At 43.4% G+C, this 12,849-nt stretch overlaps 1 protein-coding gene across 4 annotated transcripts in view; it reads right to left on the bottom strand.

The window, feature by feature from the left end:
- YIPF1 (Yip1 domain family member 1) overlaps nt 1-12,849 on the bottom strand; it is a 51,845-nt gene that overhangs the window by 3,597 nt on the left and 35,399 nt on the right. For all 4 annotated transcript variants that reach the window (XM_029618663.1, XM_029618660.1, XM_029618661.1 and 1 more), the window contains exons 4-9: nt 11,850-11,930; nt 10,924-11,011; nt 10,669-10,785; nt 9,715-9,881; nt 6,754-6,936; nt 5,379-5,482 (exon numbers count right to left, since the gene is read on the bottom strand). In XM_029618663.1, the coding sequence (XP_029474523.1) occupies nt 5,393-5,482; nt 6,754-6,936; nt 9,715-9,881; nt 10,669-10,785; nt 10,924-11,011; nt 11,850-11,930 (726 nt within the window). In that variant the 3' untranslated portion in view covers nt 5,379-5,392. The remainder of the gene's footprint in view (nt 1-5,378; nt 5,483-6,753; nt 6,937-9,714; nt 9,882-10,668; nt 10,786-10,923; nt 11,012-11,849; nt 11,931-12,849) is intronic.

The following is a 12,849-nucleotide window of genomic DNA, read 5'->3' as shown; positions in this document are numbered from 1 at the left end:
AGCCTCCTAAGGAGATTGTGGCGGTCCTGGTATATATGATATCCTTAAGGAGTTACTACTGAAGATAAGGGAACTCCTCCTCATGGTGCCTCCCATGAACAAGGCTGACTGGGTTTACCTCGTTCAGAAAGCTCCTGGATTCGATAAGCAACAGCTGTCCCATCAGTCGGTGGTGGTTGAATCCAATAAAAGAGAGACAAGCGTTCTCGGACCCATTCCTTGGCACCCCCGGGGAAGGATCAGAGAGCGATGAATGCTCTTGGGAGAAAGGTGTTTCAAGGAGCCATGCCCATTGCCCGCATAGCTTCCTATCAGCTCTACATGAGCCAGTATTCACGGGATATCTGGAAGCAGGTGCAGGAGATGGCCGAGCAGCTGCCTCAGCAGCAGCACGACACCCTCATGTAACTGGTGCATAAGGGCCTGGAGTGTGGAAAACATGAGGTCCGAGCAACCTATGATGTTTGAGATGGCATCAAGGGTTTCTGCAGTGGCAATCGGTGCCTGTGGAATGGCATGATTGTGGGCCTTGGATCTCTATACAGAGGTACAGGAACAACTTGGTGAGGTGCCATGTATTGGGGAGAATCTCTTCGGAGATAGGGTGAGGGATGTAGTGGCCCAGTTCCAGGACCACCATGAAACCCTCCAACAACTCTGACAGCACTTTAGGCCTGTCCTCCTCGGCTAGGAGGTCAGCAAGATAAGGCCAGATAAAGTCTCTCTTTCACCAGAGAAAGTACTATCCTCCACCCCCATCAACAGCATCACAGCTCCTGCAGATGTCCCAGGTACCAGAGAGCCCCCAAGCCCCAACTGGCACCTCAGTCAAATCCAGGGATGGGGTTTTGACTGGGTCATAGGGAGCGTTGCCCAGTTGCCTGTACCTGCGGGTTCTTTCCATTGTCCACCAAGGATACCGACTGAACCTAGTCAATGCCCCACTAAAGAGTCCCACTAACTCTATCCTTCCCGCTTATTGCGTGCCCGCTATCTCCTTGCCCCCTTCTTCTCCTCCTTTCATTCCTGCTCCCTCTTCCCCTCCCTGTTTCTTGTAACTTTCTTGCTCAGTACTTCAATGTTGATTGTAAACCGGCATGATATGTCCTATGAATGTCGGTATAGTTCAAAAGCATATAAATAAATAAATAAATTGCCTTCCTTGCCCATTTTGGGGACTGGTAGCGCAATAGAAGGTGCTTGCAATGGAGCTCTCCTCCCTCTTAATGGCCAGAGCAGTCAAGCCTGTTCCACCAAGGCAAAGAGGGCAGGGATTTTACTTCAGGTACTTCCTGATTCCAAAGAAAACAGGAGGAATCTGTCCCATCCTGGACCTTGAACAGATTTGTCAAAAATAAATAAATAAGTTCAAGATGGTTTCCCTGGACACCTTGATCCCCCTTATGCAAAAAAAAAAAAAAAAAAGTGGACTGGCTATGCTCCCTCAATCTGAAGGATGTGTATCCTCACATCAAGATCATCCCCAGTCACCAGACGTATTTCTGATTTGTGGTGGGAAAACAGCACTTCCAGTATTGGGTATTGCTGTTTGGGCTAGCGGATTTTGGCAGGGATTTGTCAAAAGGACATTATCCTAGTACTTTATTCCCCAGAACTTTGACTGCTGCAGTTCATTAGATCTGTAAGCTAAGACTGAGTTCCGTGCTCTGTAACTTGGAAGCAGCTGTTTTACCAACTATCCCTTGAAAGAATTAAAGCTAAGAACTTCTTTACCCTATTCTTGCCGATCTATCTCACTGAGAAGTCTGTGAGACCTCTGGGTTCTGTTATCCTCCATATGAGATTCGCTGGATTTACCAGTGGCATGTTGAGACAGATTCTGGACTTCTACAAGAGTGTGACCCAGACTGGTTAAGGGTTAGTTAAAACTGGCTTAATTACTTTTCAGCTGGTTAATTAGTTTGGCAATTGCATAATTAACAAGTGCAAAGTTGGGCTTGGAAATAAGTTCAATTTATCTCTCATTACATTATTTTGTGCTGTGAAACTGTAAAACTAAAACCAAAAATAAAACAAAAGAAAATACATGTACTGTTTTAAGTCTAGTATACTTATGCTGCTACAATAAAACTGATTAACTCACAAAAGTGCCAGCAACTGCTCCCTTGGGACTAATGAATTCATATCATAAAGGTTATCAGATTAAATTCTTTTAATCAACTGTAGATATCCACACATGATATTCCTACACTCCCCCTCTGCCCCAAACATTAAACTTCAATTACAGATGACCCTGAGAACTGGAGTGACTTCTCAGGCTAGAATGGGCACCCTCATGGTTACTATGATGAGCTGGGTTCAAACCCCGCTTGTGCCACAAATACTCATCATGACCTTGGGCATATTATTTTATCTCCTACTGCCTCATGTAGCCACCTAGACTGCAAGCTCTCTGGGGCAGGAACTCACTGAACCTGTATGAAATTTGTTGTAGGGTGCTATAGAAATGCCAAATTAAGATCCATCTTAACAGGGCAACCATACTGTTCTACGTCTTCCATTAAACATTACTGTGCTCACAATTCAGCTCTCTGTGATTTCTGAACACTATATAAAAGAGGGGGAAAGAACCTACAAATATGTTTGTAGCAATTCATTTGAACTGATTTTTCATGTTAATTCTACATCGGCGAATTACAGCACAGTAATGATGGAAAAGATGAGGCCCTTCTTCTCTAGCTCCTGTGCACAATCACTGTTCAGGCCACATAAAGCAGATGTAGTATATTGGGAGGTAATTAATTCCTCCAGGGTATTCCAATTACACTGGGCCTCTCCCTGCTGCCAACACATGGCCTCCTCAGGTTACCAAAGCCATTGATACTCAGGGTCCACCATACATCACTGTCTCAATTCCAGATCATGTGTGTAACAGTAGTGCAGTTGCTGCTTTAGTCCACTTATTCAAAGAGGGGTCAACAAATAAGCTATAGGTGATATCTTCTTGCTGGACTAACTTAAAGGGTCCACGTGGTCTTGTTTGTTTGTCCAGTAAACATTATCTGACTGACTAAACTACTACTACTTATTTCTACAGCCCTACTTGATGTATACAACACAAGAGACAGCCCCTGCTTAAGAGACTGCACTGAAGCTGTGACAGTGCAACAGAGCGCTGTATAACATGCAAGGTGATAACACAACTTTTTGGTTCAAGGAACTGGCATGGAGTTTATAGAACTTTTCACCTCTAGGTTACCTGTTCAAATCCAGCTCAGGTCAGACATGAAAAAAATTCTTATTGTATGAAGGCTGCTCCGTACCCTTCATGAAAAGAGCAGTTGGTAGTAAATAAGTGTCCACATCATTAAAGCCAGTACCAATTGGCCCATCTGTCAGAGTACACAGCATAGTGGCCACAAACGACACACGCCTAGCTCCCGATTTACCCTCTCACCCTTAGAGGTGGTGCCTCCAGAGCCAAGGCAAAGCCCGTTGGGAGCTGATACTGCCACCGCTTGTGTCATGCTAGTGGTTTCTAGTATTATCAGTTTGGGACCTTTCATGAATACTAAATTCACTAAGAAAAAGATAAAGAGAGGTTTTTTTCCTAAATGTCAAATTCACTGTGGCCTGGGTCCTTAGCGGGAGAAGAACTGTGGGATTCCCAGGCTTGAGGCAGGCAGGCCAAAACAAGACAAGGTTGCAAGGAGGAAGTCATTAACTAGAAAAAGATAAAAGCTCTGGTCTAGAACAGCCAAGCTTACTCACATCCTCCCCTGCTTGGTGAGTTCTGCTTTGACTGATTTAACCATTAACTACCTGGAGAGATCCTTTTCTCTCTCCCGCCCCCCCCTTTAGGGTCAACACATGATATTTACAGGAAGGTACAGCACAGGTGCATGCACAGACAGACCGACCAACTGACATAATACAACCTCTAGCTTAGACTCAGCAACCAACCAAGGCAGCATTATCTGCACCAGGAAATGTTCCATGCGCTCCTTACATTTATTTACAGCTTCTTGATATTCTGCACATTACAACATATTAAAAATATTTAAACAGCACATAATATAAATCAGCAAGACTACTTGTGCAGTGCACAGAACTCAGAGAAAAAGATATAGTGGCTTGTTTAAAAAATGCTTCACAGACAGAGAACAAGAGGGTTAATGCAGAGTCTGAGAAAGTGATCTTCTCCTGCTGTGAGAGGCTCTGTGACCACAAGGCTATCTAAACAGCTACCAGTGCTGCCTTTAAAATGCTTAATGCAAGGCAATGTCTGTCTTTAAAACTGCTGTGAGCTTTTCTTTTCTTTGTTTACAGTAATTAGAGCTTATTTCCTGCTGCTTTGAAACACTCAGTAAATGGCAGGGCAGGAAACCCTATGCTATGCAGGCTTGGCATTGCTATGCTTTTTAAAACATATTTTTCTAATGCTGTAAACAAATGGGACAGGAGAGTAAAAACATGTTTTTATACTTCTGATTTGGGAAAAAGTAAACTGTGAATAATTGTATCGGAGGGGTTAATGATGGTGATTTCAGAAAAGACTGATTGGGGGGGGGGGGGGGGGTGCCAGACCGGAAAAGGAGACATGTCATTGTGTGTCAAAATCAATACGAGGATAAGACCAGGGATAGTAGTGCGAAAAAATTGTACCACAAGAGGGACATGCCTATTAGGCATAAAAGACTGACATCAGACACTTGACAGCCAGATGAATACAAGCTTGCCTGTGAAGCCTCCCACCTTGCTGTATCCATGATTTTCCACCCTTGAGCAATGACTGCTTCCTGGAGATCCTGCCTGCAGTGACAGCTTTCATGTGTCTGATTCCTGCTTGATAGATCCCGTCTGCAGTGGCAGCTTTCGTGTGTCTGATTGCCCGATTCCTGCTTGCTAGATCCTGCCTACAGTGACAGCTTTCGTGTGTCTGATTGCCCGATTCCTGCTTGCTAGACCCTGCCTGCAGTGTCAGCTTTCGTGTGTCTGATTGCCTGATTCCTGCCTGCCTGTGAGCCTGATTGACCAGACAATCAATTCAGAATCAGAGATCTCTCAGGGAAGTAACTGCCACCAATTTGTATATAGCTCAGCTTACAAGCTTATCATTTGTATCTATCTTATATTATTACTAAAGAAATATTTTATCTTATTATAGGTAAGAAAAATATAACCACTTTTTACCTATGATTACCCCTGCTGAAAATTATTGCTATTTAGGAATATAACAGACAGGAAACAGGGGGAGGGTAGATGAATGCTTGGTCAGTTCTCATAAACTGATCACTTAGAGGATTGCAAGGGCCTACACAGGAACCTCCAGCGTAAGCATACAAGATTGGCAAAACGTGAGGGATCTTCAAACCCATGCGTAAAACACTACTGCAGACAGACTCTACTTTACTCACTGTTATGCAAGGAGTTAATGATCCTTTGCCACCATCTTTGTGTCATTATGATTAGCAGCCAAGGATTTGGGGTGTACATCCTCTGGTGGGTCATAAAAATATACCTATGTAACAAGCAATAAATAATGAAAAAAAAAATAAGATGTTTTATATATAAAATAAATGCTCAGTGAGCTTACACTACTAACTCAACTATTCAGCACATGTACCACATGTAATACAGATAGAGGCACAGAACTGTATGGAGCAAAGAGGAGAGCTGGCAGTGAGCACAGTCCCACCGCGGAGGAAGTGAGCTGAGCCGGGACTGACATCGCAAATTATGAGTGGGGAAGTTTATTTTAGTGTCCCCCCTCCCCGTTAGGCGCACACCTTAAACTGAGAACTTTTCAGAGCATTAAGAAGCTGCCAAATACACACATCAGAACTGTTCTTTCAAAAGCATTTAATTAATAGAATTACTGACAGTGCAAAGGTTATTTGTTTTTGTTTTATACACCAAGTGAAATTTTTTTTTAACACAAATATATACAGCTTTGAAGAACCTTCTGAAGGCTATGGAGGCAGCGTATAAATAAGAATACGGACTTAAACTTTTAATACATGGCATTTTATTTTTAAATCACAAGTTTAGCATGATGTAGTTATTTTGCTGCTCTACTAATACCTGCTGCTATTATATTACTGTTATTAACACTGCTATGTCGACGACAGATTACTGCCATGAATGCCACTGCTGTCTGCCTGAGCAGCATATCCAAGCATGGGGCACTGGGGGAGGCCAGCAAGGTCGCAGTGCAGGGGGGCGATGTACCCGAGACAAGGGCAGAGTGCACTAACTCATGTCACTGGCTGGGGAGGGAGCTAAGCTCTTGGCATCAGCAGCCAGGATCACGATCATTCCAATCATGTTATGTAGGACTGGGGAGGAGGGGGGGTGTCAAAGCTAAATACAACACAGGGCTACAAACTTTACACAAAATAAAATAATTCTAAGGCAGAAAACAGTTCCCTCCTGCTCCTGTGGACTTCCAGCTTAAGTGGAATCAATCTCTTTTCAGGCTATGTTCCATGAGCCTTTATTTGCAGCTACCCAGGTCATGCCCCTCATTTTACATATTCCCTCCCAACTCAGTCCAGCTCCTCAGCCAGGAGCCACATACTGCGCCTCCTTCCTGAATGCAGTACAGTGGACCCCGAGGGTAGCCACTAGATGTCACTGTTGAGCCATTGCTGGGCAGACTGCAGCATCCCTGGTCCCAGTCGGCACAGGGAGCAGAGTCCTGGCCCAGGAGACAAACCCAGGTGCAAAAATAAAAAAAACACAGGGAGGTATTGCAAAAACAACAATAAGAAATAAAAACATGCAACATACTTTGCAGCCAACAGCAAGCAGGACGTCAAAGAGGACAATAGCTGTTAGAGTAGCAATTGCAATTCTCCGGTTGTCATCTCGCACGGCAGGCCAAAAGGTCAGGACTAATAGAGATGATGAGAGGCACATGGCAAGTACAACTACAACCCACTGCACGACATTGAAAGGAATAATCCAAAGTACCTGTACAAGAGAAAAAGGGAGCTCAGTGGAAGCCCTTACAGTTCTCTCCAGGGTAACGACCTGCTGACCTACTATTAAAATTAGAAGTGAAGTTTCCTAACAATGGAGCTGCAGCTACAATGAAGACAGCCAGTTAGTTTTCAGTTCAAGTACATAAACACGTTCTGAATGGCAGAGCAGAACAAAACACTAACATGTTTGTTTCTGAAGCACATCTACGGTTACTCCCAAAGCAGAAACAGTTCCTTAGTCAAGTCCATTTCATGCCCACTGTTAGAACTGGCGGACTCTGGGCTCTTCATTTCTCTCCTGCTCAGTGGCTTTCTTGGATAGGTCACTTTACTTCAGTTTAATGTAAACGGGTGATAATAATGTGGCGCTGCCTGCCATCTCCCCATTTCAGGGGAGCAAGCGCAGTACCCAAGGGCTCAAAGCCAGCCCAGAGATGGCACAGTTACCGCATACTCCTGAGGTGCTAGGGTCATTTTCATATCGGAAAATGTTTGCCTTTTTGTGGACGATACCAAAATCTGCAACATGGTAGACACCCAGAAGTTGCGGAAAACATGAGAGATCTGGTAAAGCTTGTGGAATTGTCTAGAATCTGGCAGCTGAAATGTAATGCTGACAAAAAGGTAGGGTCATGCTTCCGGGATTCAAAAACCCAAAGGAGACGTACGGTATAGGGAGTGAAGTTCTTATGGGCACAAAATAAGAGAAGGACCTGAGGGTGATCATATCTGATGATCTAGAGCTGGCCAAACAGGTAAAGAAGGCGATGACAAAAACCAGAAAGATGTTTGGGTGCACAGCAAGATGAATAGCCAGCAGAAAATGGAGGTGATACCAGAGACTTTTACAGAAGGGGTAAGTTCCACATTTGGAATTCCGCGTACAAATCTGAGACTGTACCATCATAAAACATATGGAGACAGACTGAAAGATCTAAGCATGTATACCCCAGATGAAAGGCGGGATAGGAGTGATGTGAGAGAGACATTTAAATACCTCCAAGGTATCAATGCAGAGGAGGTGGGCCTCTTTCAACAGAAAGGAGGCTCTGGAACAAGGGGGTCATGGGATGAGGGTGAAAGGGAGTAGACCACAGCTTCCCAAACTGTGGGTTTGGGAATCACAAAACTTTCAGCTGGGGGTCACAAGTGCCTCAAATGGCAGCCCTCTTCAGGTACCAGCAGCATTAGTAATGGAAGCCAGCATGGGGCCTACGAGTCAGCATAATAACATAGTACTGACGGCAGAAAAAGATCAAAATGGTCCATCCAGTCTGCCCGCAAGCTTCCCAAGGTAGTAACTGCCGCTCCGTGCCGGTTACCCCCGTGTTTCTCTTAAGGGTAGTAACTGCAGCTCCATGCCGGATAAGCTTTTTTATTTATTCCCATCCTCTAGCCTTTTAGGGATCCACAGTGTTTATCCCATGCCCCTTTGAAATCCTTCACAGTTTAGTCTTCACCACTTCCTCCAGAAGGACATTCCAGGCATCCACCACCCTCTCAGTGAAGAAATATTTCCTGACATTGGTTCTGAGTCTTCCTCCCTGGAGTTTCAAATCATGACCCCTAGTTCTACTAAATTGTTTCCAATGGAAAAGGTTTGTTGACGACCATGGATCATTAAAACATGCACTCACAGGCCATGCAGTGACCCTTCCCTTGTATTTATTTATTTATTTATTTATTACCCGCCTATATCAGAACGGGATTGAGGCTGCTATAGAGCCTGTGAGATTGCACTGGCTTACAAGCCCCATGCATTACTAGTGCTGCTACCGCTTGGTTTGGGCCCAGCCATGGGAGGGAGGGGAGGACTGATGGAAGTTGTCACTGATCCTCTCTCCTCACCTACCTCTGAGCCTAGCCAATAGAAAAATGTTGCCTGTCATCAGCCTGCCCTCTCCTCCCAGATGTTATCCACTTTTGGCCCAGGGCCTAAAGGAAAATGCTGCTGATCCTGACCAGAGATGCTTGAAGGAAGGAGGGACGGATCAGATGCAAGAGGAGTTTGAGGGTTGGATCAACTGGAGAGGAATTAGCTGTGGAGGGTGAGAAAGGGGGGGATGACAGAAAACTGACTGGGGGATGTAAGAGGAGCTGTGGCGGGATCAGCTGGAAGGAGGTGAGAGAAGGATTGGAGGGGAGGATGTGACTCTGGGAGGTGAGAGGGACAGGATCCATTGGGGTAATAAGAAGGTGAGAGTAGTTGGGGTATGTAAAAGGAGATCAGCTGGAGGGGAGGAAGTGGTGAAAAAAAGGATCAAATGGAGAGGGATCGTATATCTGCTAATTTGTTTTGGTTGTCGACTGGGCTCAGGTAAAGTTCAAATGGAGTCAGACTGACTAAACGTTTGGGAAGCCCTGGAGTAGACTCAGGAATAATGCAAAGAAATATTTCTTTACAGAAAGGGTGGTTGGATGCATGGAATAGCTTTCCTGCGGGGGGGAGGGGGAGAACATTATCGGAATTCAAGAGAACATGGGAGAAACACAGAGGATCGCTAAGGGAGAAGAAAGGATTGGAAAGCAGAGCAGCAGATGTGGACAGGCCACACGGTCTTTAGGAAGTACTACGAAACCAAACTACAATTTGGTTCATTAAACAAAAATTATATATATAAAAAACTTCTCATTTTGCATGGAGACACCGTACAGTGATCACTTTCAAACGTATTGTGTTACTACAGGACTCAAAACAATCCAAAATTTCTCAGATAATAAAAAAAAACCCATTAACTAGATAGCAGGATTTGTAGGTCATACTCACTGCTGTTGGAATGTAAATAAAAAGGGAATATCCATAAACGCACACAATCTCTACAAAGGAGTAGGAGACTATATTCATAACTTTGCTGTTTCTCCACATCAGGAATCCCCAAAGAGCCAGCGGAAGCAGCCAGGCGTACGCATAGATGGCTGTCGCAGCAATGGACACTGGGAAAGGAGAGCAATGTTTATCGTTTACTGATTTTCTGGACCTTCACATCAGCCGTACAATTTATAATTAGAATAAGAAATACAATAAATTTCTAAAAGACAACAGCTAAAAATACTAAAAGATGAGGCACGGAAATAAATTAGCTGGTAAAATTACTTCAAAATAGTAAAATATCTAAAATAAAACACAATAATGTTTGAATGGTAGGAGATGGAGGGGAAGCAGTGGCGGCAGGCGCGAGGTAGAAGAAGTGCTGGAACCTCCAGCCCTGCTCTCCCACTGGCTGGGCTGCAGGGGGGTGATACCTCTTAGCCCCTTGGCTCCAGTGGGGCCCCAGGGAGTAGTTCTTCTTAGCCCGGCATCGAGTGAAAAAGAATTTTCCTTGATTTGTCTTAAATGTGCCCCATGCTAACTTCATGGAGTGCCCCCTAGTCCTTCTATTATCCAAAAGAGTAAATAACTGATTCACGTTTACCCGTTCTAAACCTCTATCATATCCCCCCTCAGTCGTCTCTTCTCCAAGCTGAACATCCCTAACCTCTTCAGCCTTTCCTCATAGGGGAGCCGTTCCATCCCCTTTATCATTTTGGCCCTTTATAAAAAAGTTGTATGAGCACTCTGTGCCGTGATTTGGGCGACAGCATGCTTACCCAGGGAAATGTGTGTCCTAGAAAGGGCTTCCTGGTAGGCTCAGCCCAGTGCATGGCACCTGAAGAAAGTCCCAAATTCCAGCGAAACGACTGCAATAATATACTCAGAACAAAGGGTGTGTACGGTACTAACCTTTTCTGAATTCGGGCACATAGTGGTAGTTTTCTTTACCCAGATGTTTCAAGAAGTTTGAGAGGTTCCCACTTATAGCAATTGTGAAAACCAATGTGGCACATATCCAAAAGGGACCTAGGCCAGGGACACAGAAGAAGAAAATAACTCTTGGAAAGGGCAAGTGCAAGACGGGCTTTGATGTCGCACACACATGTAACAGTGTTCACTAAAATTCATGAAAACCAGCATTAAAATGTCTTACTTCACACTCACCATAGAGATCTGGGTTACTCCGGATGTACAGTCTGACAAAGTTTTTTCCAGGTATTGGCAAAATAGACCCTTTTATCCTGTCTAGGACCTAGAAAAATACAACCCAATTGCTACAATGCATGAAAATGGACCCAGAAAACTGGTTAATAAAATAAAACTCCGGAAATAAAATTTAAACTCTCTAGAAGTCCAGACCCATGAAAAAACTTCTCAAACAGGATGTCAAAGGATCTGAATTGTACAGAAGCAGGCTGGCATGCCAACAGCATTTATAAAGAAATGGTGGGACAACAAAAATATCCATTTATTTTATTTTCTGCGAGTTTCTAAGTGAAGCTTCTACCCTACCCTACCATTTCCATGGCTGCCCCTCTAATGCTGTTTTCACCATAGACCTTTCTACTCCAAGATCAATTAAGGCAACATTCCCTTCTGAACTAGTTAGTTTGGCTTTGCTCTCTGTTCTTGGCACACATGGAAACTACTTCAGGTGTAATCAAAAGGTAATTGTGGTGAAGGGTCTGAAGGAGATACCTACTTCTGCAGGAACTAATCCACGAGTGAAACTACCTCTCAAGGATCAGTGAATGTGCTGGTAATGTGCAGTTGCTCCCTCTTTCTGTAGTGTGAATCCAAGTCATGAGCAAATCTAGACTGAAGCAGCACTTGGACTAGAGTCAACATGCTATGATGGTTTCTGCTCGTCATCAGAAAACATGTAGCGGAAACAATCTACTATAGCCAATATAATAATAAATATTTTAAATCCAGAGCCACCAGCCTTCTTATTATTCCACTCAGTTCCAGAAGGGATTAGAGAAATCTCTTTTTAAACCTTGTGCCTAGATAGAAAACATCTGACAGAAGAATCTGATGATATACAGAAAAATGCCACTCCAAGTTACTGTGAAAGCAGAATTACAAACTTGTAAGGTATCCACGTCAAAGAATGTCTGGTAGTATTCAAATGTCCAGAAGGGGGCACTCTTCTTCTGTCCTCCTAGCAACTGGAAGGAAGCAAGATGCATCATTAGTGACTGAGAGTCACTCAAAGCACTGGCAATTCCGTTCCAACAAACTCTTGTCAAACGGGCTTTTGTTTCTTCTCCTGAAGTTTTAAACAGTGTGTAATAAAACCAAATTACTTAAGGTTTCCCTACCTCTCTTGCCACCAAGCTCAGTTCTCTTTATTTTTGGAGCAAATGTAATCTTTTTTTGAATTTTACTACGTCATTAGGAAAAGGGATGCAATCTACTCTACAATAGCACATTGGAAAATGTATTCTCTGCAGGTTCTCTCTCATCAGACCATCAGAAGAATTAGCCAGAGATAATAAGGGGCAGGAGCTTTGAAGACTAGACCTGCAGATTCTCAAAAACTCACTACTACTACTACTACTACTGATGATGTGCATATTACTATATTTATTAAATGCCTTACAATAGCTCTCAAAGCATTTTAGAACAAATACAAAAAATAAATACATTAGAACAGAATCAAAATATAAAATGGCCTTCCTAGAAAACAGCTTTTCTGTAATCTACACACTAAAAGACCTCCCGAAATAAAATAAAATAGATGCTCTATAACCTAATCACCAAGACCTGAGTAAAAAACCAATTTTAGCAATTTTCAGAACTTTAAAAGATCCTTCATTTTGTGGTATGACCAAAAATATTCAAGCACAATGCCTCTCCAGTTTAACTTCTTTAAAAATGAAGGGACCACCAAAAGCCCTGACCGGAAGAGCAAAGTGGGCTGTGTGGCACATATTTCACAATTTTTCTTAATAAATATTGGGGTGCCTGATTATGAAGGCCCTTCAAAAGCTGTACTGGAAGCCAATGCAGTTCCCAAAGCACTGGGACACAATAATTAATTATCTTTGGATAACTCTTATGGTAGTCCAAGAAAAGGCAATATAA

This window comes from Rhinatrema bivittatum, chromosome 10 (genome assembly GCF_901001135.1).
Source record: "Rhinatrema bivittatum chromosome 10, aRhiBiv1.1, whole genome shotgun sequence".
Classification (NCBI taxonomy): domain Eukaryota; kingdom Metazoa; phylum Chordata; class Amphibia; order Gymnophiona; family Rhinatrematidae; genus Rhinatrema; species Rhinatrema bivittatum.
This window is presented reverse-complemented; position numbering and strand designations above follow the sequence as displayed.